The sequence below is a fragment of the Antechinus flavipes genome, chromosome 1 (assembly GCF_016432865.1).
Source record: "Antechinus flavipes isolate AdamAnt ecotype Samford, QLD, Australia chromosome 1, AdamAnt_v2, whole genome shotgun sequence".
In the NCBI taxonomy this organism is placed as follows: Eukaryota; Metazoa; Chordata; class Mammalia; order Dasyuromorphia; family Dasyuridae; genus Antechinus; species Antechinus flavipes.
Window position 1 is genome coordinate 262388704 of NC_067398.1, and position 27322 is coordinate 262416025.

Here is a 27322-nt window from a genome sequence, read left to right on the forward strand (position 1 = left end):
TTGAAGGGGATAGGATATTTTAATGAACACTAATGAATTTCTACATAGTTTCCAAAGCTTTCCAACCTATACAATTGATATCAACAGGGTGAACAAAGGCTACCCTCAGATTTCGTACAAAATATAGATTGGCAATTGAATACCTTCCTATATGCAGGCAAAACAGTAAATTTCCCAGCATCTTTCACAGTCTAATTATTGACTGTGATGAACTAGAACCTGTTCATCGGAGCTTGGCTATTTCTAATTTTGACATTAGAATAAAAATCTCATTTTCCCTTCTATTTAATGATCTTCCTTCACTTTTTTGTACAACTGCTTTAAAAGCTGGTTACATTGCTTTTCTGTTTGTCATAAAAAGATGTGGCACCAAAATGATGCCGAGTTTATGTTAGCATTTATTTTTAAAATACACAAAATAGAGATCTGTACATCACAAACTGTGATAACTACACTTCCATGTTGTCCAGGACTTACCTTTATTTGCATAGGTGTGCAAACAGGTCAAAAGAATATATAAATTTAATTCACAAGTCTGTCCTCTCTATTTGCTGTTTCATGTAAACAATTAAGAGAAAGTCACTACATAAGGTAGTTAACATTGTTTAAAATTTTTAAGTGGCTATAAAAACCCAACAGTATTATACTGCAATTTGGCTTGTTTAATGGAACTGGCAGATGCTTTTATAGATAGAAAATCTAAGATTCAGCATCAGCTTCTAGGCATTTTAAATATTAAAAACCTCAAGCTTTTCTCATCTTGTAAACAGAACTTTTAACTTGGTTGGCATTAAATTACAAAATAAAATGTTAAACCATGATTTTTTTTTTCCATCTCGCCTGTATCATTATATACTCTTTTTATTAGAATGGAACCAAATGAGAAGCAAAATACATTAGGAATTCCAAATGATACTGGAAGAGGATCCTGGCTGATCTTTCCTGGGAGTACTCTGGCCTCCAGCTGGTCATGCAAACTCAACGTGTCGACCTCTATAACTGCCTTGTGCAATGCCCCGAGGCCACATGAAGATCAGATCCTCCCCATGTTCCCTGAAGCAAGTCAAGGTGTTACTTCCATCTCTGCTCACTGTGGTATCCATCCTCTGGCCTATGTTTGTGGGGTTAAGCAGTTTCACTATGACTGTCAGGACTGCACTGTTCCCTTAAGGTACCACATGCCTCCATAGCTTACACAGCAGTCCTGGGAATGGAGGGAAGAAAAAAAATCAGATGTGAGAAATTATTACAAGGAACTTTCTCTGTTACATTTACCATGTTCTAAAAGATGCCATCAATAAGTACTTAAGCAATAGAGGCTAATGAACAGGTAGGAGTCAGGAGACCTGGTCTCCAGTCACAACATGAACATGCTGACAAATTTCTTTACCAAGCTAGCATATAGTCTCTAATGAAGACTATTCTAATTACACAGGGATATTATGAGGAAAAAGACTGAAAAGAGCATTATGAATAAAGAGACAAAAATACTTGGGACTTTTTGCACTTCAATGCTTCTTAGGAATGCTGTGGTTTTTTGAAATCTAAAATACTAGGTAAAGCATATTTTTCTCAAAAGGGTTAAATAAGGTAACAGAAGCCTGGACTGGGAGTCAGGGGAGCTAAATTCTATTCTGTCTGCTAAGAGACAGCAGTGTTCAAAAGACCTGGGTTCAAATTACAACTCCATCAATTTATGATATCAATTTATGATAGCTACAGAACTTTGGGCGAGTCAACCTTTTCAGCTTCCCTTTTCTCAACTATTAAATGAAGGAACTGAACAAATTTGCCTCTTAAGTCTATGAGCCTAATAAGGCTCCTAATGTAGCTGTAAGACCCTAGGGCACATCATTTCACTTCCCTTGATTGTGGAGAAATAGACAGTAAAAGGCACTGCTGGAAATCAAACACAGGTCCTCCAATTCCAAAACTAGAATTTTTTTCAAAGCAGTCTGGTAATTTATAGATGCCCCTATCATGAAGGAAGAGCTTTTTAACCTGATGCACCCAAAATGAGCTATTACCTTTAACACTTTATCCACCTCCTGTTTGCTGAGATCTTCTCCACATTCTTGATTCAGTCGAGTTTGGATCAGATTCCGACGCACCCGATAATTTTTGGAAAATATTTCAAGTAAAACCTGTCGATGCTTAAGGGGCAGTAAAAACACGATCATTTGTAACGCTCATTCCAGAAAAAGGAAAAAAATTTCCAAACAAGAAATCCATAGACATGACAGGAGACAGGATGAGCTAACAGTTCAGAAGACGATAATGAAGCTTCCCACAGGAAGCCGTTCTTCCTGCCCTTCTTCTGGAGACAGAGAGGAAATGGCCAAGCTCTCTTTGGCCTGAAGCCTTCCTCATCCCTCTCTGGGAGATCTGCACTGGGCCAGGAAAAACAGTCAAACTACTCTCAAACAATTCCATTTTTAGCCCAAGTCACTTAAGGTCTGCTTTTTAAAAAAGAGGTCACTCTTCTTGGTAGTGAAACGGGAGCTACATAAATGTTGCCCACGGCCTCGCAGCAGCTGGCCTGGATGGCTCTCCTGTTTTTCCTCTGTTTACAAGGTTGGGTTCAATGGGAAAGAAGCAGGATAAATATCCATTTATCAGAAATGGATACTGAAGAGTAAAAGCAAAGGGCATCAATAAAACTTAGTCAAATACAGGAACAAGCACAACTGGCCTATGACTTAAATCCTGGAAAGTTGCCTAAGATGCAGAGAAGTTAATAACCTGCCCAGAGTCGTGGATATTAAGGTCAGAGGTGGGACTGGAATCCTGTTCTCCCTGATTCTCAGCCCAGCTCTCTGCCCACTTTATCATGTTGCCTCTACCAAGGACACAAACAGAAGAAAAGAGGCCACCTCTTTTTATTTTTAAATCCCACCTCTTGAAGTGGGTGGGAAACACAGTGGGGACACATAGCTACATGCTTCAGCAGGGCTCCTGACATGGTCAGAGCAGGAGTGCCTTACTTTACAAAAGAGCTCTTTTGTCTAACCCTCTTTTCAAAGCACTAAGACAAACTAATGACTTATGGGGAAACTCATGGACCTCACATGACTTTCATGGTTATAAAAACGCCAACTATTCAAAACTCAAAAACTATAGGGGATTCTTTTCTAAATCAAACAATCCCTTTCTAATGCAAACAGTCACCACATATGCCCAGTAATTTTTTTTTTTTTAATGTTACTTTCTGAAGGTCAAATACATCTGAACAAATTCAGGTACCTTCAGCCCTTTCCCTTCCCCTCCACCTTTTTTTACCTTTTTTTTTTTTTTTTTTTTTTTTTAAATGGGGCCAACTGTGGCTAAGGGATAGATATTTTCCTAATCCTCTCCTCCTCTTAAGAATTTGGCCACAAAAAAAAAAAAAGAAAGAAAAGAATTTGGCCACAAAGAAACCCTCTTTTCTCCTAGTACAACAGGTAGGCAACAGTGAAAAGGGCCTGGATGGGTTCCTTTACCTGATCACTCATGTCTCCAGACTCCCAGAGTGCAAACACCTTCTGCTCATCAGGAGAAGCAGCAGTCTGTGGGGGAAACTAATCATGGCACACATGTGAGCTGGGCTTGAACTGGGTTTGATTTTCCTAAAGCACAGATCTGACCATTTCAACCCTCTACTCAATAAACTTCAGTGGCTCTCTATGACCTCCAAAATCAAATATAAAATCTCACCTAGCTTTTAAAGGTCTTCACAACCTGATCCCTTCCTACCTTTCCAGTCTTCTCACACAGACCTTATTTCTCTCTGCAATTCTGCTAAACCAGCCCCCTTGCTGTTTCCTGAATAAGACATTACAATCAACAAGGCCATTAATTTTCACTGGCTTTACCCCAGCCTGCATCACTCTCTCTCCTCACCTCCAGTCCCATGCTTCCTGCAAGTCTCAACTAAAGAGACTTCCAGCCTTCTGCAAGAAGCCTTCCTCATGCTATCTCCCATTTATTCTGTCTTCATGTTTGCACATAACTGCTTTCTTTCTCTTCCTAGATGAGCAACTTGAGAGAAAGAGACTTTACACAGAGACATTTCCCTACTTCCCTGACATAGCCATTCATTCTCTGCAGATCTAATTCTAATAGAGAAAGATAAGAAAGGAACAAGAGAATGGCTCTCCCTTAGATTTCTAATCCAAATGGCAAGATGAAAAAGTGACCACAAGGAACCAAAAAGTGGTTTCTTAGGGACAGGGAAGACGTCTCTCTTGAGCCCCAGTAACCAATCCCCAGGCATAAGGCTTCCTCAGACTTCACCTAAGGAACACCTGGCTCTGGTCCTCTGCCAGAAAGCATAGAGAATGGCTGAAGGAGCTGACACAGACTCTTTATGATTGCCCAGTAAAGGTCAGGCTTCTGGGTGGGTAGAGACAAGGTCACTGGAACAAGAGGAGACCATTGACCCCATTTTCAGCCTTCAAGTTCACAGAATTTGAGTCTTACAACCATAGCACTGCTCAAGATTTGAGATGTACCTTCCCTTGGCACCAGCATCTCCAATGACATCAGAACTACAACCTTATTTTAAGCCATCTCCACCAACACAAGTCAACTGGGGAGACAGGAGAAAGTAGAAAGATAAAGGTAACCTGTCCAGAAGGCCAGGGCCCACAACATATACAAGGCACTGCCCCCAATTGGTGTGCTTAATAATTGGAAGTCTCCTTGCCCCATCTCCTTCCTGGGATACTATCTAAAAATCAAAGGTTTTTTTTGAGAAAAATAATGATGACAACAGCATTTATGTTTAGTGCCTACTATGTGTCAGGTGCAATGCTAAGCATACTATTTGATTCAGGCCAGTTCTAACAGACTTGTGATGGAGAGAGCTATCTGCATCCAGAGAGAGGACTACGGGGAATGTGAATCAGAACTTGGTATTTTCACCATTTTTGTTGTTTGCTTTTTTTTTCCTTTCACATTTTTTCTCCTTTTGATCTGATTTTTCTTGTGCAACATGATAAATGTGGAAATACGTTTAGAAGAATTGCACAAGTCTAATACTATGTTGGATTATTTGCTGTCTAGGGGATGGGGAAGGTGAGGAGAAAAATTTGGAACAAAAGGTTCTGGCAAGGATGAATGTTGAAAGCTATCTATCTCTGCATGTATTTTGAAAATAAAAAGCTATTAAATTAACAAAAAAATATGACCTCAGTGGATCTTCACAGCAGCCCTGAGAAATAGATGCTATTATTATCTTCATTTTACAGCTGACAAAACTGAGGTAAATAGAAGTTGCGACTTGCCCATAGTCACATAGCTAGTGTCTCAGGCCAGATTTGACTCCAAACACCATCTTCTATCCACTGTTAATAGTTGCCTTTTAAAAATTCAGGGGATGAAAAAGTTTCTCAGCCTCTTCTTTCACCTATGGATATATTGTCATCATTACTATTGTTGTTGTTGTTTTAAAGATAGGTGGTTCTTCTTATTTTCCAATCAATATGGAGGCCACAGCCAGCCAATCAGAATGAAGGCCCTGAGATGCCTACTAGTAAGGCTGTGCAATGGGGCAACTGCTAGAGTCACAGAAATAGCAGAAGCCCCAAGTGTGGTTACCATCCCTAACACATAATAGTTGGTGAGCTTGAGCATGTCAGATCCTCTCAAGTTTCTACATCTATAAAAAGCAATTTCACAGACTATCTGAAGAAACTTCTATTGAAATGTGAGAATCATGGTTAATTCCAATCTTCAAATATCTAGCCAATCATGAAAAGTCAAATGAGTTTGGTTGGTCAGCTTAACCATTAAGAAGCAACCAAGGTGGTTTTTCCCCCTTTTGTTCTGATTTTTTTTTCACAACCTAATATGGAAATATTTCAAATGACTGTATGTATATACCTATATTATATTGCTTGATATCTTGGGGAGGGGGGAGGTAAGAAGGGGAGGGAAAAAAATTGAAATTCAAAATCCTACAAAAATGAATGTTGAAAACTATCTTTATACGTAATTAGAAAAATAAAACACTACCAAGAGGAAAAAAAAAAAAAAAAGCAACCACAGCTTACCATGGGCAGCTACTTTGGCCTGCCAGGGCAGCCACCCATGAGACTTACGGAATGCTGGGGGCTACTTTAAGCTCATGTGGGCTAAAAGAGTCTGGCATCTCTTTGAGATGCTTCAGTGAGACCTAAGAATTCCCTTTCACAACATCAGCTGGAATTGCCATTCTTCATAATCCAGGCTTTCTATGGAAATAGCTCGCCTTAAAGGCAAGCTCTCCATACTAACCTCTCAACATCTTTCTCTCTGCCCAACAGAACCTGTATTCTAGGCCACTCTCAAATATGGGATGACCAGCAGAAATGGTTCAGAAACCACTAGACAACCTGTACACTACTAGGAGAAGCCCTAGAACTCCAAGCCACAACTACTTGTTATGATTATGCTTAAACCCAGACTCCCGCTAATCCTTCCTCTCCATTCTGGATGTTACTTACAGGCACCAAAATCTGTTTGCAGCCTGCAGCCAGCACCGTGTCCTGTAGCATCCTGTCTGAAATGCCACTAAACAATGTGTGCCCAGGGGGAAGGCTGGCCAAATGCATGTTGAAGAGGCGCTTCAGTTCACTCAGAGTAAGCACAAATTGCCTCTGAAAGGTGGCCTCCACAAAGGCCCTCAGTTCCCGAGCCATGGGTGCTTCCCCACAGCCTGTTGGGGGATGCCCGTTGAGGGTGTCACCTCCCATGGCTCGTCCAGTAGGAAGCCCATTGGCCAACTTATTTCTGAGGCTGCCACAGGTTGAGGTGTCCATGGGCTCCTCCTCCTTGTCAGCTTGCTCTTCCTCCTCTTCCTCTTCACTCACTGGCTCTTCCTTGATCCGCACACTGGAAGAGGCCTGCATTGTCTGCAGCTGCTCCTTCTTCCACTGTAATTCCCGTTCCAGCAGCAAGTGGTTCTGCTGGGCCTTGGCCTTGGCAGCTTGGACTCGCTGATCTCCAGAGATCAGCATAACAGGCACTAGAAGGACAAGAAAGGATGCGGCTCAGAATGGGGAATCCCAGATCCGAGCAGATACTTCCAAGATCCAAAAGCTGAGCCCCTCATCTCAATTACAAATTCATTCCAAAAATTCCCACAGAAAGAGGCTACAGGGAAGAAGTCTAAGGAGATAGCCTGAGGGGAGTGCAAAGGAAGGATTATTTTTTACCCATTTCCCAAATAAGAAAAGCCTGAAACCCAATGGAGTTCTCCAAGACCCCAGGAAATACTAGGGAAAGAGAGCCAGCCCTTCCCAGCTTCCATAACTACAAGGACCTCTGCCCCTCAGCTGGTGAAACAGAGTTTGCAACAACAATGACAGAGGGGAAAAAAACCACAATTCCCAAGGTGTGGAGAAAGGGAGAGGACAAGAGGGCCCTACAGTGGGAGGCCCTAAGTTCAACTCTCTACCATGTAACCATGGGGCACATCTGACCTCCACAGGTATGGGTTCCCTCATCTGTAGCGGGACTAGAATGTGTCTGAAGTCCCTTTCGGTTTCCCCTCGGTCCTGAATGCCACTCCACTCTGCACTAAGGGGCAACCGTACCATATCACCATGCCCAGGCCAAGCCTTCTTGGTATGGACTTGAACCTGGCTTCTGGCCAGACCCTCAATTCATTTTTCACACTGATCCGAGATTAGCAACAGGGAAACTCAGATTCCCTCCCAGAGGAGGCAGAAGGGACAAGAAAAGGAAAGCATGGGAAAAGGTAACAAGTCAAACCTTTCCCAAGCACTGCCCACATGGCATCAAACCACAGGAGAGACCTGTGGGAAATTTCTCTTCCGACGCCTTCCCCCCAGCCCAGTCCACAACCTCCCTCGTAGCTCAGATCCCTGTCTCTACCTCCTCCAAACAAACCTGATTGTCCTTCTGCAGTCTTTGGCACAGTCTCTTTTAGAAGACTATAGACTTTTTCTAATCTGAAATGGGAAAGTATCAGGTTAAAAACAAAACAAAACCTTTTTTGCTTAAAGTTTTTCTTATCTCTTAAGCAAAGGTGCTACCTCTCTATACCTCTCATAAATGTCTCCTTATCCAGGAAAAAGCAGCCTCTTACCTCACTAAATAAATCCCGTAGGCCATTCATCTCGGCCTCTTCTGCCTGCCATCTTCCTGCAGTAATTTGGCCTAAACTTTCTTAATTTTTCATTCTCTGCCCATCTTCTCCAAACTTCCCAATTCCTGGTCCCCCAATTCATTCCCTTTAATCCTTTCTTCAAAATCCAAGGCTCCTTTACCTTCATGTTCCCCACTCCCCTCCATCTACCCTTCTATCCCTCAGCCAATACCTTCACTAATATCACCATTATGGGAAAACACAAGATCTGGACCCTAGTTCTAAATGCACAAATTGCAGAGAGCAGTAGGTTTTCCTTCAGTGCTGGAGAGGAGGAGGAGCCCTCTCCATTCCTTTCTGCTGGCCTCCCAGCCCCTACCAGGATGACCAATACTCAGCAAGCACAACTTACTTAGCCTGGATGCCCATCCACAGCATGTGCTGCCGCTGAACGACGTCTGGATGCTTTTTGATGAAGTCCTCATCATAAGGGAGCAAAAACTCCCAGCCCTTGTTGATTCTCACTACGGCCATGTGTTCCAGAAAGTCCTTTACATCCTCTGCACAAAGCTGGGACCCAAAGGGACAATGATTTTGGAGAAAATCTGAGATTCCCAAATTTAGCCTCTGGATGGGCTTAATTAGCTCCCTATCTTAGACCCCCTCAAGTCTTAAGAGCTGGTGTTTTTCCCCTGACTAGATCACACTGATTTTCATTCTTTCTCCAAATTGCTCCAACAGACTTATGTGAGGGCCTCAAGAATAAGCTAAATGTGATGAAAAGAAGCCATTATGCAGGATAAAGAGATGGACAGACAGACCCACCAAATGCCACTAGGACATTAGCCATGTAACCCTGAGAAAGTACTTAAGTTCCCTCAGGCTCAATTTCCTTACTTGAGAATTAGGAAAATGATCATCATAGTTAGTTGTGAAGATTATGTGACAATGCATGACAAGTGCTTTAAACTGCATAAAAAGTCTTTGGCTCTTATGACAATTGCCATCTCAGGGATCCTGTCACAAGTTCTGTGGGCAACTGACCCAAGGCAGGGACATCTGTACTTGCTTCCTCAGTAGGAATAAGCCTCTCTGGCTACCTGCCTGGCCTAGTGCTCCCCTTTCTTCCCTTCTCCCACTGCTTGGGCCCCAATCTGGAGGGATTTGGAGACAAATACTTACTTTTGTAATTGTTGCTACTTCCTTCCTCACTACCCAGCGACTCTGTGTGAATTTCCACATCTGGGGAAAATAAAGACAAGGGTTTCCACATATCCTATAAGCTCTGGGAGGGCTTCTAAGATGGCTTCCAAGCAGAAACAAAAACATAGCTTCCCAATACCCAGGGGGCTGCACAAAGAGCGCTTAGTGACAGGAGGGAGACATGCTTCTGGTCTCCTTTGGAGAATGGATGCCAGAAAGCCTTGTAGAAGTCACAGTAAACACACAGCATTCCCCCATTGCTAGAAGCTTCCCTTTCAGATCTCTATCATCCCAGGTTCTCCATGTCACTAATATTGACATGTGTCTTTACATTGGCTTGGGGTGTAACAGTGGGAAGCCAGGGACAGGCTCTCCTATCTCCCCTTCCATCATCATTCCCCTCCCCACTAACTTCACCCAGACCACTAACTCCCTCCTCTTTCCCAATTCTACTCCCAGAATTCTTAAATAATAATTCCCAAAAGGACTAAGCACAAAGTAGGTAATTTTAAAGGCAAGAGGCATTCTTAAAAGATGCAAATATCAACAAGGAAGAGAAGGCCCCCATCTTTTAACTCGCTACCCATTTGCTTCTTCCTCCTCTTGCCACCAACCTATACTGCTTCAGCCTGCTTGAAAGTTCTAAGGTAAACCAATCCACATCCTGGGTGAGAGAGTGGTAGGGGCAAAAAGCACACTGGACAGAGGAGGAAACATGGGAAGGAGTCTCGGTTCTGTCACTTATTCTCTAACCTTGAATCAGTAACTTAACTTCTTGGAACTACACTGTTAAATGCGGCAACACCTATGTAATCAATTGAAAGGTTTGTAGGGAAAATCAAACAAATAAGATAGGTAAAATACTACTATAAATGCCAAATAAACTTTTTAGTAGAAGATGCAGAAGAAAAGAGAGAACTTTATGGATCAATCCATTAGTGTGAGTTTCTCTATTGCAGGTATTCTTAACTTTTGGTTCATGAATGCAGTGTGCAATATAATTGGTGTCTTTCAGGTCAAAGTGCCAAAGAGGTCCTCAATACAAAAAAGGTTAAGAATCCCTGCTCTAGAATAAAAGTGGAGACCAAAACAAGTGAAGGAAGGAAGTTCCAGGATTACAGAGGATTACAGTAAAAAAAACAGTGTGCATTTGAAATAGAGATTTTCTCCCTGTCTTGCTCAGGGACAGAACTCAGCTCTTCTCAAAGAGCCTCAACATCAGCTGTCTTTTTACAAATCTTCCCTTTTGGTACTTACAACAAAGTCCCGACCCCTGCAGAGCACTTCTGCAGGTACCCCACTGTGAGGGCTGGAGCTGTCCTTTGGGTACAGGATATCACTGCCAATGAGAAACAAAACAACAGATTTCACAGGAAACGAAGGTGAGGGAATGCCTGACCTTCCAGAACTGGCAAATGGCCACCTTCATCCCAGCCCCAAACAAGTCCCACCTGGGAGAGGATAACACTCTATCCCTTACCATGTTGGCCAGTCCTTGGCTCCTCATCCCATTCTGGAAATCATTTATCTGGAGTGGAGGATATGCCAGGAGGGCAGGGAGAGCTGAGATTCTTTTTTCCCCCACCTACTTCATTTCTTTGGGACTCTAAATCCCTAAGACTGCTGTTTACTTGGCAGACCCCTGGGTCTTGTTCAACAGCTTAGGGTGATACACTTTCTAACAGAATAGGCTCTAACCTCAGATATTCACTTCCACCACGTCTTCTGATCTACTGTAGAAAGCGTCTAGAGCACACCACTATGTGACCCAAAAGGACATGAACCATTTTTGCAGTCAACTACATCTTTGTTGAATGAATGTAAACATACCTCTTCACAACCCAGTTTCCCTGCACCAGCATCGCCACCTGCTGGATGCAGCGCAGCACAGATGTTGAGTCGGTCCCCAAGCCCAGCAGGCTCATCAGGTTGGCAAAAGGCATGACCTTCACTGAGACAAACAAGACAACAGGTTCCATAAAGCACCCAGCCGGGAAGCCCCAAAAGCTTGGATCACGCACACTCTTCCCCAAAATGGGAACCAAAAGGGAGGCTTGATATCTATGGACCTTGATCTACCAAGACAAATTCATCCAGCTGGCATGGGACTTGAACCAGGGTTCTCTTTCTGGCTCTTAGACCACAATGTTTCCAGTGCCTGTGAAGGCTTACTGTACAATGCCCATGCTCCACATTCACTGACAATGAGCCAGAGAGAATGGCCTCCCAGCTCAGAGAGCTCAGACTTTACCAGGTCTTTTGTTTTTTAGGGTCTTGTGGAGTACAGCATTAAGACCCAAAGAAAGACTACATGTTTTGATGACTCCTCAGAGCCCCACTGAAGAAAGAAGAGGGTTAGGAACTAAAGTAGGCAAGGAACAGGATGATGAGGGAGGAGGATAACAAAATAAAAGCTGCGAGGATAAGGATAAGAAAGAGGGAGGTGGGAAGGCACGAACCATTCTTCATCAGTATCTTAATCTGATCTGCCAAAGGTAGAGTTCTCAGCTGGGCCATCGACAGAACATTGCTAGGAGCCATAGGTTTTTCCCTGAGGGAGAAATAACAGGAACTTTTAGAGACAGGCTGAGCCCTAGGTGGTCCTCATCCTGTATTGCAGGCCCTGCTATAACAGAATCACAGTTCAGACACTCACTTCTCTTCCTCGATGCTTGGAGGCATTAACATCATCAAGTACTCACTGTGAACAGAAAATCACAGGTGAAAAATAACTTCATGGGTTTCCTCCAGGGATTCCCTATCCCATTTCCCAGAAACCCTGCATCCAATCTGGCCCGAAGAAGCTGTTCTCCCAGGAAGGGATGTTATCCTAGAAGGTACCACATCAGCAGAGGGAGCATTCTCACCTTGGAGATTTGATGAGCTCTGTGCTCTCTGACATCCCAGGGCCCTGGCACAGAAGATACTGACGCTCGTGCTCAGATCGGCTGTCCTGGGGAACACGACAGACATTTTTCATTGCCCAAACTGTGACTCCCACCCCCCAGAATCCTAAATAGGAGAACTAATCTTCATAGAGGCTAGACTGCATCACATATCACTGACAGTTTTCTGAGAGTCAGAGCATAACAAAAGACTGGACTGGAAACAGTGCTGGGCAGGTGAGCCCTGGATGCAGTTCTAATCATAAGTTCTGATCCTTGCCAAGGAACTCTTTTACCCAAGCATCTGCAGAGTCCTCACCCGCAGGCCATAGTAGTGCAGGTGCACCCAAGGCTCTTCAGCATGCTTCTTCTGGAGAAATTCATAAGATTGAACCCGCCGCTGGCGAGCCTGTTCTGACTCTGGCCGAGAGAAACGCACCTGTGTCAAGGAAGGGAGGAAGGGAAGCGTGCATTGCAAAAATTGTAAGTCCTGGCACAAACCCCTTAGGCAACAGGGAGAGGGTCTATACAACTCACTAACACTTTCCACTTGTTTCTCCACTGTCTAGTACCCTCTGCCAAAACTGATGCCAAATGTATGACAGAACTTCCTTCTTCTTCCTGGGCTCCTATAATACTCAATTTAAAGCCTAGTTCTGCCCCAGAAAATTCTATGACTAAGCCCATTGTCTGATATGCCACCATATCCTACAGCCTACCTACCTTTTCTCCTCAAAACATGTAGACATACAGTTAACTTGATGACAGAATAGAAGACATCCCAATTAGACCTAGAACTTAAGGCACAGACAATGTTGTATAGGGGAAAGACCTATTCTGGTCCCAATTTTCACATTACACCTTGCCTGGGACTGTGAGTAAAACAGTTTTCTCATCTGCACAAGAAAATTAAGCCAGATAATTTCTAGACTTATGAAAAGATGTCCTTTAAATTACACCAATATGTTCCCAATAACAGCAGCAGTCCCTTCTTTTTTTATTTACACACACACACACCCCATATATGTATATAGTGCTCCAAAATAAGAAAGCCTCATTTTGTCCTCATGACAGCTCCATGAAGTAGGGGGTATAAGGATTATTCTCCTTTCAAATATATGGCAAGTGAAATTTAATGGAGTGAACAATTTGAAGTGACAATGACCAATAAAATCTGTCACGTGGCCCTGCATGCAGGACTCAATGCTGGACTGCTAAATGACCTTGCCTCTAACTCTCTGACATTTATTCTTAAGTTCTCAACCTATGTGCACAGACAGAGCATGATACTTTTAGCCCCTCCTTTCACAGCTGAAAATAACTGAAATTAAAGGTCCATGAATTCAGCTTAAAAAAATTCTCATAAATATATTTTCAATATAATGGTTTGATAACTATTCTTCAATATAATTGTTTTCTTTGTTATTTAATTGAATTCTATTTACTGCATTTTTTTGAGGAGTCCATTTCATCAGATTGCCAGAAGGGCCCAGGACACAGAAGAGGTTAAGAAACCCTGATTTTTAAAAAGACCTAGGGACTCACTCTAGGTGGCCTAGCAAGTTAGAAGTGAAAGCAGAGATCTTCCTGTGCTGGATTCTTTGTGTCTGACTTCACGTTTTACAGACACCCCTCCCCTTCTCCAACCCTCTTCCTGATCCTGCCACGATCCTCCCTTCCACTTCAACCCCACCCTATGAATCCCCCCAAGAGTCCATAACAGTCTTACAGAAGAAAGTTCTAGCAGCCCTGAGGCCTTAGCTATACCGTGATTTGCTTGATATCTTCTTCAGCTTCATCCTGAGAAGAATCCCCAGCTGCAAATAGAAGAATCATCGACTATTAGAGCTGGAAAGGACCTTACAGAGCTGATCCAGTATTCCAAGCATTCATTAGTGTCTACTCTTAAGGGCAAGACAATGTTACCATCATACAACAAGGATTTCTAATACATTTAATTTAGAAGGAAAAACACTTCTGCTATCAAAATTCTCATGAAATTCCCCTTCTTCTTGTACAAAACTAGTTGGGAAATGATGATCTAGCCCTCTGCATTATACAAATGAAAAACTTAGGGAACAGAAAGAACTATAATCAGACTGAAAATTATAGGCAAAACTAGTACCAGAATCCAGGCCACTTAGCTTGAGTCAATGCTCTGGTCACTGGGTTATAATCCCTAGTAAGAAATTAGCCCCTGATTTTCAATGGGCTGACCCTCTCGCTATCGGAGTAGGGGAAGTTAAATGACAGGCCTAAGGTAAAAGAACATATATATATTCTAATGTCTATTAATGATACCTGCATATTTGTAATTTAAGGTATGCAAAATGCTTTACAAAAATTACCTCATTGGATCTTCACAATAATGATGGAAGTAAGTCCTATTTTTATCCCTATTTTACACATGAAGAGACTGAGGCAGACAAGTTTAAGTAACTTGCTCAGTCACAAAGCTAGTGAATGTCTGAGGCTTTATTTTAAACTCGGATCTTCTTGACTTCAAATCCATTCAAAGTCAAAAGCAAGATTTAGCAAGACAGGTTAAAAACAAAAATGCACATTAGATCACCAGCTCCTGAATAACTAAGAGCCCACTGCAACTTTATTTTTCCCCCCTCCTGTTTTTCCCCAGTGACCTCTATCTCTTCCCCAAGCAAGTTCCTGACTTCCCATGGGATGCTTGGGTCTCTGTGGAGGGAAGGGATGCTTACCTTCATTGGCCGCCTCCCTCTCTCGATGTTTGGCATCGGCTTTATCCAGATAGGAGAAGCTGGGCCGCAGCTGCAGGATGCCGTGCAGAGGGGTCAAGTGAAGTTCGCCTGGCAGAGGAAGAGGGACTCTCCCAGGGCTCTCTAGGGACTGGCCTCTTCCCCAACTACTTCCAATTTCAGGTTATGGGGCCCTCATACAAGATATAGAAAGCAAGCTCCCTACACTGATTTAAGGTGAAGCAAAAGCCAAATTCCAAGGCTTCAATTCCTGGCCCAGTTGTCCCTTGGAACAAATCTGTTCCCATACCCCCTCTGCTCAGTCACAGAAGGGCTGAGCTAAGAAAAGGGGTTCTCATGCCAGGTCTGAGTTAGACTTCTCAGGGCAGCCTGTCCAGGGAGCAGGGAGGGTCATACACTATTTGTGCAATCCACAAGCACTGGGATGACTGAACGAGTCTGATTGTAGTTGGGTTTAAAAAGCTGTGACCTTTTAAGGACTACATAATCACAAGACTACAGCAAAAAGGGCCCAGGGAGATCAGCTGGTTCCAACACCTTCACTTAGAAAAGAGCAGTGAAGCCCTGAGAGGCAGGTTAAAATCCTGCACTTAGGGGCAAAGATATGTTCTTTACTTAATAAGTCAACTAGCTCTTAAGAAGAATCAGACAAATCCTGCTACTACCTAAAGTCCTGAAAGAGATTTAGATCACATTCAAATCAAAAAGCTTGTAAGGGATCTGATCAGGTGAGTAAACTCCTTTGCCTACAGGATAAAAACTTCTTCCCTCCTTCGCCCTTCTCCCTACCAAGAAAGCAGCTTCCAACCCCAATCACCTTTTCTGTAGAGAGCGGCAGCATAGCGAGAAGTGTTGCTTGTAGTCTGTGAAGAACAGAATGTCTGTTTGTCCATCAGTTTCCTGGAAATACAGCAGAAACCTATGTTAAAGGGAGGAAAATAGGAAAAAACAGGCATACAAGAAGTTTCCTTGCTCAGGGTAGGAAAATTCCCTGTAAGGAAGTGACCTGCCTCATTCTCAATCCCTACAGAATCTAGTCTGGTGACCAATCATAATAATTGCTAGCATTTCTGCAAAGAAAGCTGGATTTTTACATTTACTTATAATATACATCATAGTCCACCTAAAAGGAGCCTTCACTGAAAAAATTTATCTGCAGTTTGAAGGAGCCCCATGAAGCTTCAAAGTAGCCTCCTGGAAAGTTCATGGAGTCAAGGGGGTGAAGGACAATCCCTTGAATTAGCAAGAGGACCCACGTGGAATAAGTGCTTGTCTCATCTGTGCAGGTGCCATCCACATTAAGTGCTATCTGCTCTCCTTTGCTTCGGCAGTAGTTGGGATTCATAGTGTCAATAGCCATTTCGAGCTCCACCTGCAGGCAATCATTCCAGGTTAAGAACATTCCTCGTTAAGATGATTCCAAGAACTATGCTCAAAAGCATAAAACAGTGTAAACCTTTTGATATCACAATAATACCACTACAAGATCTGTATCCCAAAGAGATTTTTTTTAAAGGAAAGAACCTATATATACAAAAATATTTACAGCAGCTCTTTGTGTGATGGCAAAGAATTGGAAATTGAGGGGATTCCATTAATTGGGGAATGGCTAAAGAAACTATGGTATAGGGTTGTGATAAAATACTATAGTGTTACAAAAAATAATGAGCAGAATGCATTAGTTTATATAAATCTTTCCAGGTTTTTCAAAACCAAAGTGAAGTGCAGAATCAGACATTATTCACAGTAATAATGTATGATAATCAACTGAGAGTTACTTAGCTACTTTCAGCAATACAATGAGGCAAGATCATCAAGAATTTGATGAAAAATGCTTTTCACCTTCAAAGAAAGAACTGATGGAGCCTGACTATAGATTGAAGCATACCTATTTATTTTTCTTGAATTTTTTTGAGGGAGTAGGGTCTCTTTTTTCTTTCCCAACATGGCTAATATGGAAATATGTTTGGCATTACTGTATACTATATAATCCATATAAAATTGCTTGCTTTCTCAAGGAAGGGGGATGAGACATAGAGAAAAAATTTGGGACTCAAAATTTTAATGGGATAAAAAGTATATATTTTTTCCATTTATGTGGAATAAAAGTCCTAATTTTTTTTAAATAACTTTTTATTGACAGAACCCATGCCAGGGTAATTTTTTTTACAACATTATCCCTTGTACTCACTTCTGTTCCGATTTTTCCCCTCCCTTCCTCCACCCCTCCCCCAGATGGCAAGCAGTCCTTTACATGTTGAATAGATTACAGTATATCCTAGATACAATATATGTGTGCAGAACCAACCAGTTCTCTTGTTGCACAGGAAGAATTGGATTCAGAAGGTATAAATAACTTGGGAAGAAAAACAAAAATGCAAGCAGTTTACATTCATTTCCCAGTGTTCTTTCTTTGGGTGTAGCTGCTTAAAAGTCCTAATTTTTAAAAAGATGGTTTCTAAAGGTGGGTATGATCATCCTTTAGGGAAAAGGATGAAGAGAGAGTTCACTAGTTTCACATAAGAACTCTCTAGGGAAAGATGACCTTTTAGATTGTGACTTCCCTGCCTCAGGTCTTCTCTATTCCTCTTTCTTGCCCTCAGACCCATAGGATCTGAATCCAATCTACATCAACTTACAACTTCAGGACTGAACCTGGCCCTCACAATACAAACATCCAGAGCCTGCACTTTGAAGACACTCAGAAAGATTACAGCAAGTAACTTCTACACACCTGCAGAGAGACCTCAGGCCCCTCAACAAAAGGAAAAACACCTTGAAAGGTATAATGGACAACATGAGTTGAGTGCTTGTAAGTACTTGTAACATGAGTACGTAAGTGTACTTACTAACCAATTTTTCTTAAATGCCTACAAAAGAGCTTCAGATCCAACCTTTTTTACTGAAGCTAGTCTATCCAAAGTCAATCAACTATCTGACAAATTTAATGATCCTTTTCTCAGTTTTCCTTCTTGCTGTCTCTATAACATCAAACACTAACTGCCTATTTCTGTTTTAGAGTTTCCTCTATTCATTTTCTGTGTATTTACCATCCTCTCCTGTCCCTAAAGCAATCAACAGCACAAATTCTGTTATCAACTTACATATCTTCCCTTCTGGAACTGGCTACTTTTCCTAACCTTCCTTTTTTCTGGGTATGTTGCACTGCCAATCTCCTAATAAAGACATCGACTTTACCTCTTTTCCCTGGACTCCATGATCCTGTTCTCTTGCTTCTATTTGCTTCTATTTCTACTTCCATACCTCCCTGTTATTCTATTCCTACTACCACCTCCCTCATTCAGTATCTCTTTAGTACCTGTCTCCTTCAGATTCAGAACTGATCTTCTCCATCATACAGAAGTGTTAATGAATTTAATTATAGTAACTCCATGTCAAAAATCTTTATTGGCTCACCAATGGCAAAATCCAAATTTCTTAGCCTAGCAAGAAAAAAATCCTCTATACTCTAGCTGAAATCCAGTTTTCAAGTCTTATGTCCCATCACTTGCTAACACATAGAACTATACTCCAGCCAAACTGAATTCTCACTTTCCCATCACTCAATTTCAATAATTACAATTATGGTTATAATGATGACAATTAATATTTACATACCACCTACTATGTTTGGGTAAACTTGTAAGATAAATCTCTCAACTCATTTGCTAGATTGTAAGTGTCTCCAAACCATAGAGCACGGTGCCTAATGTACAAAGGGGACTAAATATCGCCTTCTAAATTCAGCCTTCTCTTTTATCACCATTTATTTCCTTTCTTCAAGTGTTGGGTCCTTCCAACTCAATTCATATTTTCTAGTAGAGTTAAGACTGGGCAGAAAAATGAACTAACCTTCCTGATAGAAGGCAAGGAATCCTTTGAACTCCCATCATGAGAATTAATTCCTAAAGACTATAATAATAAGAAGTAGAGATTCGTGCTAATGCACTTCCTTCCTAATTTCCAAATCAGGGTACTAACCTAGGATTACCTTTTCTTTCTCCCCTGAATCCTCCCCTCCCAAATTTGGACCTTCCCTCTATAAACAATTTTAGTTTCCAACTCTCCTCTTCAATTTCCTCCCCACCTTCCCAAAATATAACCAAACGGCATAATCCTACTTTTTGTTGCTTTGGTTTAATCTTGGCTGATAAGTGAGGGATGTCATCATAGGTCATCGAGGCTGGACGGACAGGGTACTGTAGAAGGAAAATAAAAACTGAGCTATCTCTCCAGTTTCATTCCTTTCTACCATCTCACCACCCCCAAATTAGGTTGCAAAACTTAGATTAGGGGACACGGTAAACTGCTCTTGGCACTAAAAAAAAAAAAAATGAAAGTCAAGCAAAAAAGAGTAAAACACTACCTCTTACTTCACTCTTCCTACTCCCTCCAATCTAGAATTCTAGCAGGGAAAGTTTAAAAAGTAAACTATTTTACAATGATGTGAGAGATCTTAATGGTATATGATGTGAATCTTTTCATTGGTGCAAAGTCTTATTTCTCTTCATCTTGATTTTTATTCTTTCAGACAATGAATATGTGCTTTCTATATGATCAATGTTAGAAACATGCTGCTGGCCTGGGCCCAGAGAACTGATATTTCTATCCCAGGGTCCTAAGAGTCATAACTTCAGTGGTGGTAGAATCAGAACCTGTGACTTACATTACTCTGACCCATACAAGAAGACTATGAAGGGAAATGAAAGGGCATAAATCAGCTGGCATAAAATAAAGCAACCCAGAATACTTCCTGATTTTTTTCTTAATCAGAAAGATCTAGTTTTGGGGAAAATCCCGGGTTAAATATCAGAAGAACTGGATTCTCATCTTGACAACACCATGAACTAGCTGTATGACCTTGGGTATGACACTTAATCTCTCTCTCTCTATTTTTTAATTTGCAAAACAATGATACCAACCCTACCTACTAAAGTTATTGTGAAAATAAAGGAGAATAATGCATCAAAGTAGACACACTAATTAAATGAAATAACTAACATTATTTTTAGTTCATTGCTTAGTTTCTCCAGTTTATATAAGGTCCTACAAAGTCTACAATCTGATAAACATACTATATACTACACGAAGCCAAAGGTAGAAACCACTTAAGGACAATTAAATCCCAGCTTGAGAAAACTAGAGTTATTTCCTAAAATTTCACTCAAATACCAAGGCAATGAGCTGTCACCTCCTAAACTCATGGTTTATAATCATCCCAAATAATAAGTTGAACATTGGGAATTCAGAAGTGGAAGAAGAGAAAAAGGAATAGAAGTGATCCTAAGAAGTACCTTCCAGCAAGTTTACCTTTTATTTTTAAGCATCTGATTCAGTATCACCTCTACCCCAATTCTGTAAGTTCTATATGCCACTACCTCTTGAAAACTGTCATGCTGGAGCCCTGCTACTACCACATCTCAAGCAAACAGAGTGGGGTCTTTGAATTCTAACTCAAGTTCTGCCATTGATCTGGTGAACAATCCCAAAGGCTCAATGTTCTTTTATAAAATGAGAAAACCAACCCTCTAGCCACCCACTCACACAAACAAAAAGCCTAAGATTTCAAAGCACAATGTGCTTTGAATAGCATAAAATTATATTCAAGACTTATGTATGAACCCACTTTTAAGGAAACATTTCTTCTTGCCTGTAATTTTCAGAATTTCAACTCCTATAATTACCTGAAATAGGTAGAGCTTCTCAGCAAGGCTTTTGGCCAGGTATACATCAATCTGAAAAGATAAGAAAACACATTACCAATCAAGGGCACTCAAAGACCAAGCAAATGCATATGATGATGATGATGGAGCAAGAAGCAGGGAGGAACACTCCATACACCATGCCCTGTTTACCTCTTGTACGACTGGATCATTTTCTTCATTGGCCATACTAGGATGGGCAAACAAAAACCAGTCCTTCTTCGGGCACAAACTGAAAAATAAAGGAAATTGTTTAGTTTTAGATAGAACTCAAAAACTCCTTCCTATTCATTCAGGCCTGACCAAATCAAATCAATAAATGATTATGAAATTCTGTTGTTAGAACTGTGTCAAGAGGGTAAAGGAAGATACCACAAAACTATTTTTTGCCATTAAATATCTTACATGCTAGCTAGGGATACAACAATGAATCAACAAGCACTGATTAATCCCCTGCTATGTGCAAGATGGGGAAAAAAAAAGAAACAGTCCTTACTCTCAAAAAGTTTACATTCTTTCAAAGGAAACTACATGTATGCATGTTAAGTATATACAAAGTACATACAAGGTAAATACAAACTTATGGAGCAGGAAGAAATAACATAGATGGAGAAAAGTCTCATATAAGTTCCTGAAGCTGAACCTGAAGCACCTGAGCTGAGCTTCAAAGGAACTAGGACTCCTAAGAGATAAGATATGGAACAAATGCATTCTAAGTACAGGGGACATATTCTGCAAAGGTACAAAGGCAGGAGATAGGGTATTGTGTGTGAGGAATAGAAACTGAGATAGGAGATGGAATATAGTACATGAGAAAGCACCTGAAGAATATAGGATACTACTAGAAAGATAGACTGAATCTAGACTGTAAGTTAGTGATTGAGAAGTACAGGAATTTCTTGAACAGGAGAGACATATACATCAAACCTGTGCTTTAGGAAAATTATTTTGATGAATTAAAAAAGTCCCATACACACCAAAATATTCAAAAGCAGCACTTTTTATAGAAGCAAAAGGACTAGAAGTAGAAGTCCACTAAGAGACTGTCTAACAAATTGATGAAATATGTCATGGAATATAACTGTGCCATAAGATATGATATATTTGGAGAATTCAGAAAAATGAGAAGATTTACATGAATTGATTCAAGGTAAATAAATCAGGACCAGGAAAACCATATATATCATGATTACCACATAAGTGGAAACAATAAAATGAAAGTGAATGTTCTGTAAACACAATCAAAGAAGATCTCAAAGAAGAATGTTATACTAATTTGTTGTTTAATTTTGCTAAACTGCTACTTTTCCCTTTGTTTTTTATTCTTACAAATTCACAGGTGGTGGTGGTGGCAGGAGGGAAAATAGAGGAACATATCTAGAAATGAGTGACATGCCAAAAAAACCAAACAAACCTGAACCAAATTCCAAATTCCAAAGATACTAATATTCTTACAAAGAGGCCTATCACTTTAGCAGTTGCATTGAAGATGGATTGGAGAAGATAAAATGTACATAGATAAAAACCTTCTACCTATCTTTCCAAGGCCTACCTCAAATGCTTCATCTTCTCCTTGAAGCTTTCTGATTTTTTTTCATAGCAAGAAACTGTGTCTTTTTCATTTCGTGTCAAACAGCATTGAATATACTTGTCCTGGTTTAATATTTCTATTAAAGCCCTGCCCTAGTACTTTTTTTTGTTATGAACACTATCCTGAATTTTCAAAGGCAGCTAAACAGAAATTCTGGAAAGTCCTACCATGTTGGACATATTGGGAACACAGATGCAGTCTACTAAGTGATAAAGAAGCTAGTAGCTACCCCTTGATGCAAAGAGCCCACTGGTAGGTATGATAAGCCAAGGTATCAAAGACACAATGAAATGGTATATATAAATATACCAAAATATCTATGATATTGTTTGTATTGACAGAAAACTGAGTGTTTGAACAAAATGTGGCATATGAATTCAATTGAATAGTTCTGCAATGGACCAAATTCCACACACAGGAAGGAAAGAAAATACAAAATAATTATACCACATGAATCAAAAAAAAAAAAAATCTTCAAATCATCTCTTTGATAAGGATCTAATATCCAACATATGCACAGAATTAACACTGGCTAGTCTTCATGTATAGAAAGTACTTGCTCTTTACCTCTCTCTGATTCACAGAATCCCTCTTTTCCTTTCCAACTCAAGATCCAAAAAAGCCTTTTCAAATCCTCTCAATTACTAGTGTTCTCCCTTCCAAACTTTCTTGTACTTAACTACTTTGTATTTATTCTCTTTATATTTATACTGTATACATATGTGTTTACTTGTGGTTTCCTCTTCAGAGTAGATTGTTTCTTTCCTTGCGTTTCTATCTCCAATAACTGGTATATAGTAAGCATTTACTAAATAGCTTGTTCTCCAAAGAAAAATTACAAATTAGCCACCATATTAAGGATTTCTCTAAACTACTGTTAACAGAAATACAAATGAAAACAATGAGAAAGACTGCAGAAATCCAGGCCTGGATGGTGAAAGAGCTATAAAATGGTTTAACTCACTCCAAGAAATAATCTAGAATCATGTGAATAAATCAAGTAATTAAAATGCTTATAATCTTCAACACAGAAAACATACTCCTAAACACATACCCAAAGGATTTAAATGACAAAAAGATTCCATGTATTCAAATTATTTTTAGAAGCACTTTTTTGTGACAGCAAAGAATTGAAATTAAGGGTCCATCAATGCATAGTAATTAAATAAATTATCATACATTAATGAACTGGAATTTTATTGAGTTATAAAAAATAACAAGATGAAGAAAAGCCCAGAAAAATTTAAATGAAATGACACAGAATGAAGAGAACAGAGCCAGGAAAACTAAAAATGTAAGGAACTATTATTACAAAACAATAGCAACCAAATGTTATGAAATTATAATGACCAAGCTTAGCCTCAGAAAACCTATGATAAGGCATCTTTCCCTAGTCCTCTGGAGGGGAAAGGAGGAGGGAAAGCTACATATAAGTGTGAAGAGTCTTTCATGTGGTAATTTATGTTGCTGATTTTTTCCCCCTTTCTTCTTTTTTTCATCCGCATCCACTTCTTTATTCTTTTTTATTAGCCAAGGCTCTCTGGGATTGTAGAGGAAAAAAGGAAGGATAGGGAAAATAATGTAAAAATGAAAGCTATCAATAAAAATCTATTACTATCCATACCTTTTGCCAGAAAGCTCACTGCTAAGATATATAGTCCATGATATCAAAGATAAAAAAATATATCTCCCATATCCACCAAAATATTTATAGAAGCTTTCTTTTCATAGCAAAAAAATGGAAACAAAATACATTGAGGAAGAGCTAAAACAATTTGTAGTACATAAATGTAATGGAACATTACTGTGCTAGAGAAAACAATAAATAATAATATAGAGAAGCATGAGCATACTTATAGAAGTTAATGCAAAGTAATATAAACAGAACCAAGTAAATAAATGTCAAAGTAAAAGAATTACAAATGAACGCCATGAAATTATAATAACCAAACTTTACTCCTAAAACAGATGAGAATGAAACTCAGCCCTTCTTTGCAGAAATGGGAGATGGTGGGCATAGGGTGTAAAGTTCTATATATCATGTCATACTTGGTTGACAAATCGGTTCATTTTGCAAGAACTATTTTTTCCCCTTCAATCTTGGTCTTAGTTTAAGATTGAAAAAATGCATCTACCTCTTTTTTTTTGGAAAAGTGGGAGATGAGGGTGTGCTGAATGTTTGAGATGTTTCCTGTGTGTTTTATTTAACCTTTTTAAAAATGTTACAAGGGAAAGCTCACTGGGTGGAGGGATAGGAAGATATATTTGGAAATGGCTGTGATAAGGAAAAAAGTATCAGTAGAAACATGTGGGATTTGTTGATTGTTTAAAGAAGGCTAGCTAAGTTTTGATGCATTACCGGGATGATTGTAGGAAAATCATATGTCACTGAAGTATCTACATACAAGTCTCACCATCATCTCTAAAAAGACGTACAAGCTCTTTGAGACCAAAGACCTTGTCTATTTATTTTTAATATCTCCCTCTGTGCCTAAGAGATAATTCTTGACAGTTATTTAAGGAATGAATGAATAGAGAATACAATGCCACATAAAATCAAGTGCACAATTATATGGTATAAACTTTTATAGGGAGAAAAGTGTTCAAAAGAAAAGAAGATATAATGAAGACTTCATATTCAATTGCTCACTTCTCCTCTTCTCTCTTTCTGGGATTGATGTTTGGACGTTAACGTTCTCCTGCACAATCAATTCAATGCATCACCTCTATGACCACTTTTCTATCCACTTTCCATCCTAGCCAGACAAGCTTGAGCTTAAGTCTTTTTCCCTATTCAAAAGAAACAGACCCTTCCCAATCTCATGAACTCTGTCTCAAAAGGGATCTTAAAGAATCAGAGAAAGGCCCGGAGAGCACATACCTACCTGCCCAGATGGGCAGATGCGGGTTTGCCCTGGGAGCAGTACACCAACAGCCAGGTTCCCCTCTCAAATGTCAGTACCAACTGAAAGAAAAAGAGGCATGAAAAATATAAAAAAAAAATGGAATATCCTGTCCACAACGACTGACAGAAATTCATAACGATGGCCACTGCCCTTCTAGAATGACTTTCCAATCACCTGCTTTAGGCCTTATATACTACTCAGGAAATGAAACAAAGTCAACTCCAAGTTACCATGAATAATCCACTAGAGAATGGAGAATTTACAGCATGACACCAAAGCTGGAACAGATGTCAAAGAAAAAAGTAGACCTTGTTTGATTCTCACAAAAGCAAAGGATCCAAAGTTGAGGTCACATTATTTTGCCCTTGTCTTCTCTAAACCACTTGCTATGGAGGAAGAATAGGGAATTTCTGCTAATACATTTGTATACCAGGCAAATTATTTTTAAGGAATCATCAGAACTGAAATGGACCCAGAGAACTAGTAGTCCCAGACTCAGACCAAAAAAAAAAAAAAGAGAGAGAGAGAGAGAGAGAGAGAGAGAGAGAGAGAGAGCTCTTGAGAATTAAGAAGGCATGTGTACATGTATTTTGGGGTGAGGAGTCATAAATGATGAAATCATAAGTTAATATAGTGTTCACTGTGCACCAAAAAACCAACCTCAGACCTGAACAGGAGGGGGCATCAATCATATAACCTCTAGGGTTCAAAAAGAAATAATGATGGCAAATGGAAAGAATCAACAGCTAAATGAAGGTCCGTTCTTTGTGTCTCTGCTGCTTTTTCAATAAAATGAGGGAATATGATTCCAAGACTACTTCCAGATCTAGGAGTTCATAATTCTAAATTGACCCTTTAAATAAAAAGACGCTATCAGGACAAAGGACAGGGACTAAGTTCAGCTGTAAGGAAAGGGAGCAGACTACAGACAGGATCCCAAAGGTGCTACCCGAAAGGGATTTCTACTTCTACCCAGATTCTTCCCCTTTTGTCCCTCCTACCATCGGCTCTGCTCTGCTCTCCAGGTACTGACTACCTCTCCCCTAGGACCAGGGGGAACCGACTTGTTCCTAACTCTGACTCACTTCATTTCAATAGGCATTTCTTTCCCAAGCCAGCTGGTCAAGTTCGTCCCAGCCCCCTCCAAGCTGTCATCATCCATGGGGAGAAAACACTGTATAAGCTAATGGAGGAACCTCTTCTCTCCAAGACAGGTGTCTCCAGAAGAAGCTGGCATAGTCAGGTCACTTGGATCCTGAGTCACCGCGAGTTACCTGCAAAGCACTCCGCCCTCTACTCGTCCCCAACCTAGCACGGGCACAGCTCAATGGGCAAACTCGGCCTCCCCAGGCCCTAACCCCTCATCTCCAGGGCGGGGGCCGGCCGGGATCACCCCAGGGGGATATCGCTGACTCCTGCTCTCCCCCCCCCACCCAGCAGCTTCCGCACTTCCAGCAGGTTAGAACGCCCCGGGCTCTTGGCCCCCCAAGACCCCACCCCCCAACTGTAGGAGCGGTAGGGGAGCCACCTCCGGCTGCCTCCCCACATTCGTGCAGTTACCCTGACCGACCAAGAGGTCCCCATATTGCTTCTCCCTCTCGGTCCGCAAGGAAGAGGGGTGCCAGGCCCAGCCCCGGCTCCGGCTGCCCTAACTCACCCCAGGCCCTCCGGGGTGCCTGGGCCTGGAGAGCCGCAGGAGCCCCTTCCAGGCCAACCAGGGCCTAGCCCCCGAGCGTGGCCGCAGAACCTCCCGCGGCGCCGGCGCCGCTCCCCGAGGACAGCCCCCGGCTCCTACAGGAGGGGAGCTCTCACTCACCTGGCCCGAAGACGAACGCCGGGGGGAGGGGGCGGCTGCGGGAAGCGGGGAACGGGGCGGGGGAGGGGGAGCAAGAGGAGGAGCAGCAGGAGTAGGCAGGCGGAAGAGGAGACTGAGACAGCAGCGATCCCCTCAGGCTGCAGGGGCGGCAGTGGCGGAAGGGGCGACGGCGGCGGCGGCAGCGGCAGCGGCGGCGGTGGCGGCGGGCCGGACTCTCTCAGGCAGCAGCCATGTTGCTGGTAAAACTCCAGCAGACACGTGGGGGGAGTTTGGTCCTCCCCCAGCTCTTCCTCTTACCCACAATGCCCCGCCCCAGTGGAGCCGAGTTCTCTCTCCTATCACCCCGGTACTTTCGCATCGGACCAGTAGGTGGCGCCGAGGCACCTCCCCCACTGCCCGCTTTCTCGCTCTTCTTC

General features: G+C 41.3%; 1 protein-coding gene across 5 annotated transcripts; it reads right to left on the reverse strand.

The window, feature by feature from the left end:
- On the reverse strand, window positions 1-27322 carry POLR3E (RNA polymerase III subunit E). 5 transcript variants are annotated; one of them, XM_052001121.1, is made up of 22 exons: window positions 26907-27322; window positions 25070-25149; window positions 20747-20825; window positions 20576-20626; window positions 19013-19090; window positions 16148-16263; window positions 15709-15791; window positions 14874-14981; window positions 13927-13976; window positions 12479-12598; window positions 12142-12227; window positions 11931-11975; window positions 11734-11825; window positions 11105-11225; window positions 10532-10613; window positions 9254-9313; window positions 8484-8641; window positions 7873-7934; window positions 6465-6985; window positions 3480-3557; window positions 2028-2153; window positions 1-1204 (listed from the first exon to the last, which is right to left on the reverse strand). In XM_052001121.1, the coding sequence occupies exons 3-22, from the start codon at window positions 20780-20782 to the stop codon at window positions 1148-1150; spliced, it is 2130 nt and encodes a 709-aa protein (XP_051857081.1). In that variant the 5' UTR covers window positions 20783-20825; window positions 25070-25149; window positions 26907-27322; the 3' UTR covers window positions 1-1147. The 5 variants fall into 5 exon arrangements, with proteins under 5 accessions (XP_051857081.1, XP_051857066.1, XP_051857090.1 ...); XM_052001106.1 differs by having other exon boundaries at window positions 25066-25149; XM_052001130.1 differs by lacking the exon at window positions 26907-27322 and adding an exon at window positions 26176-26560.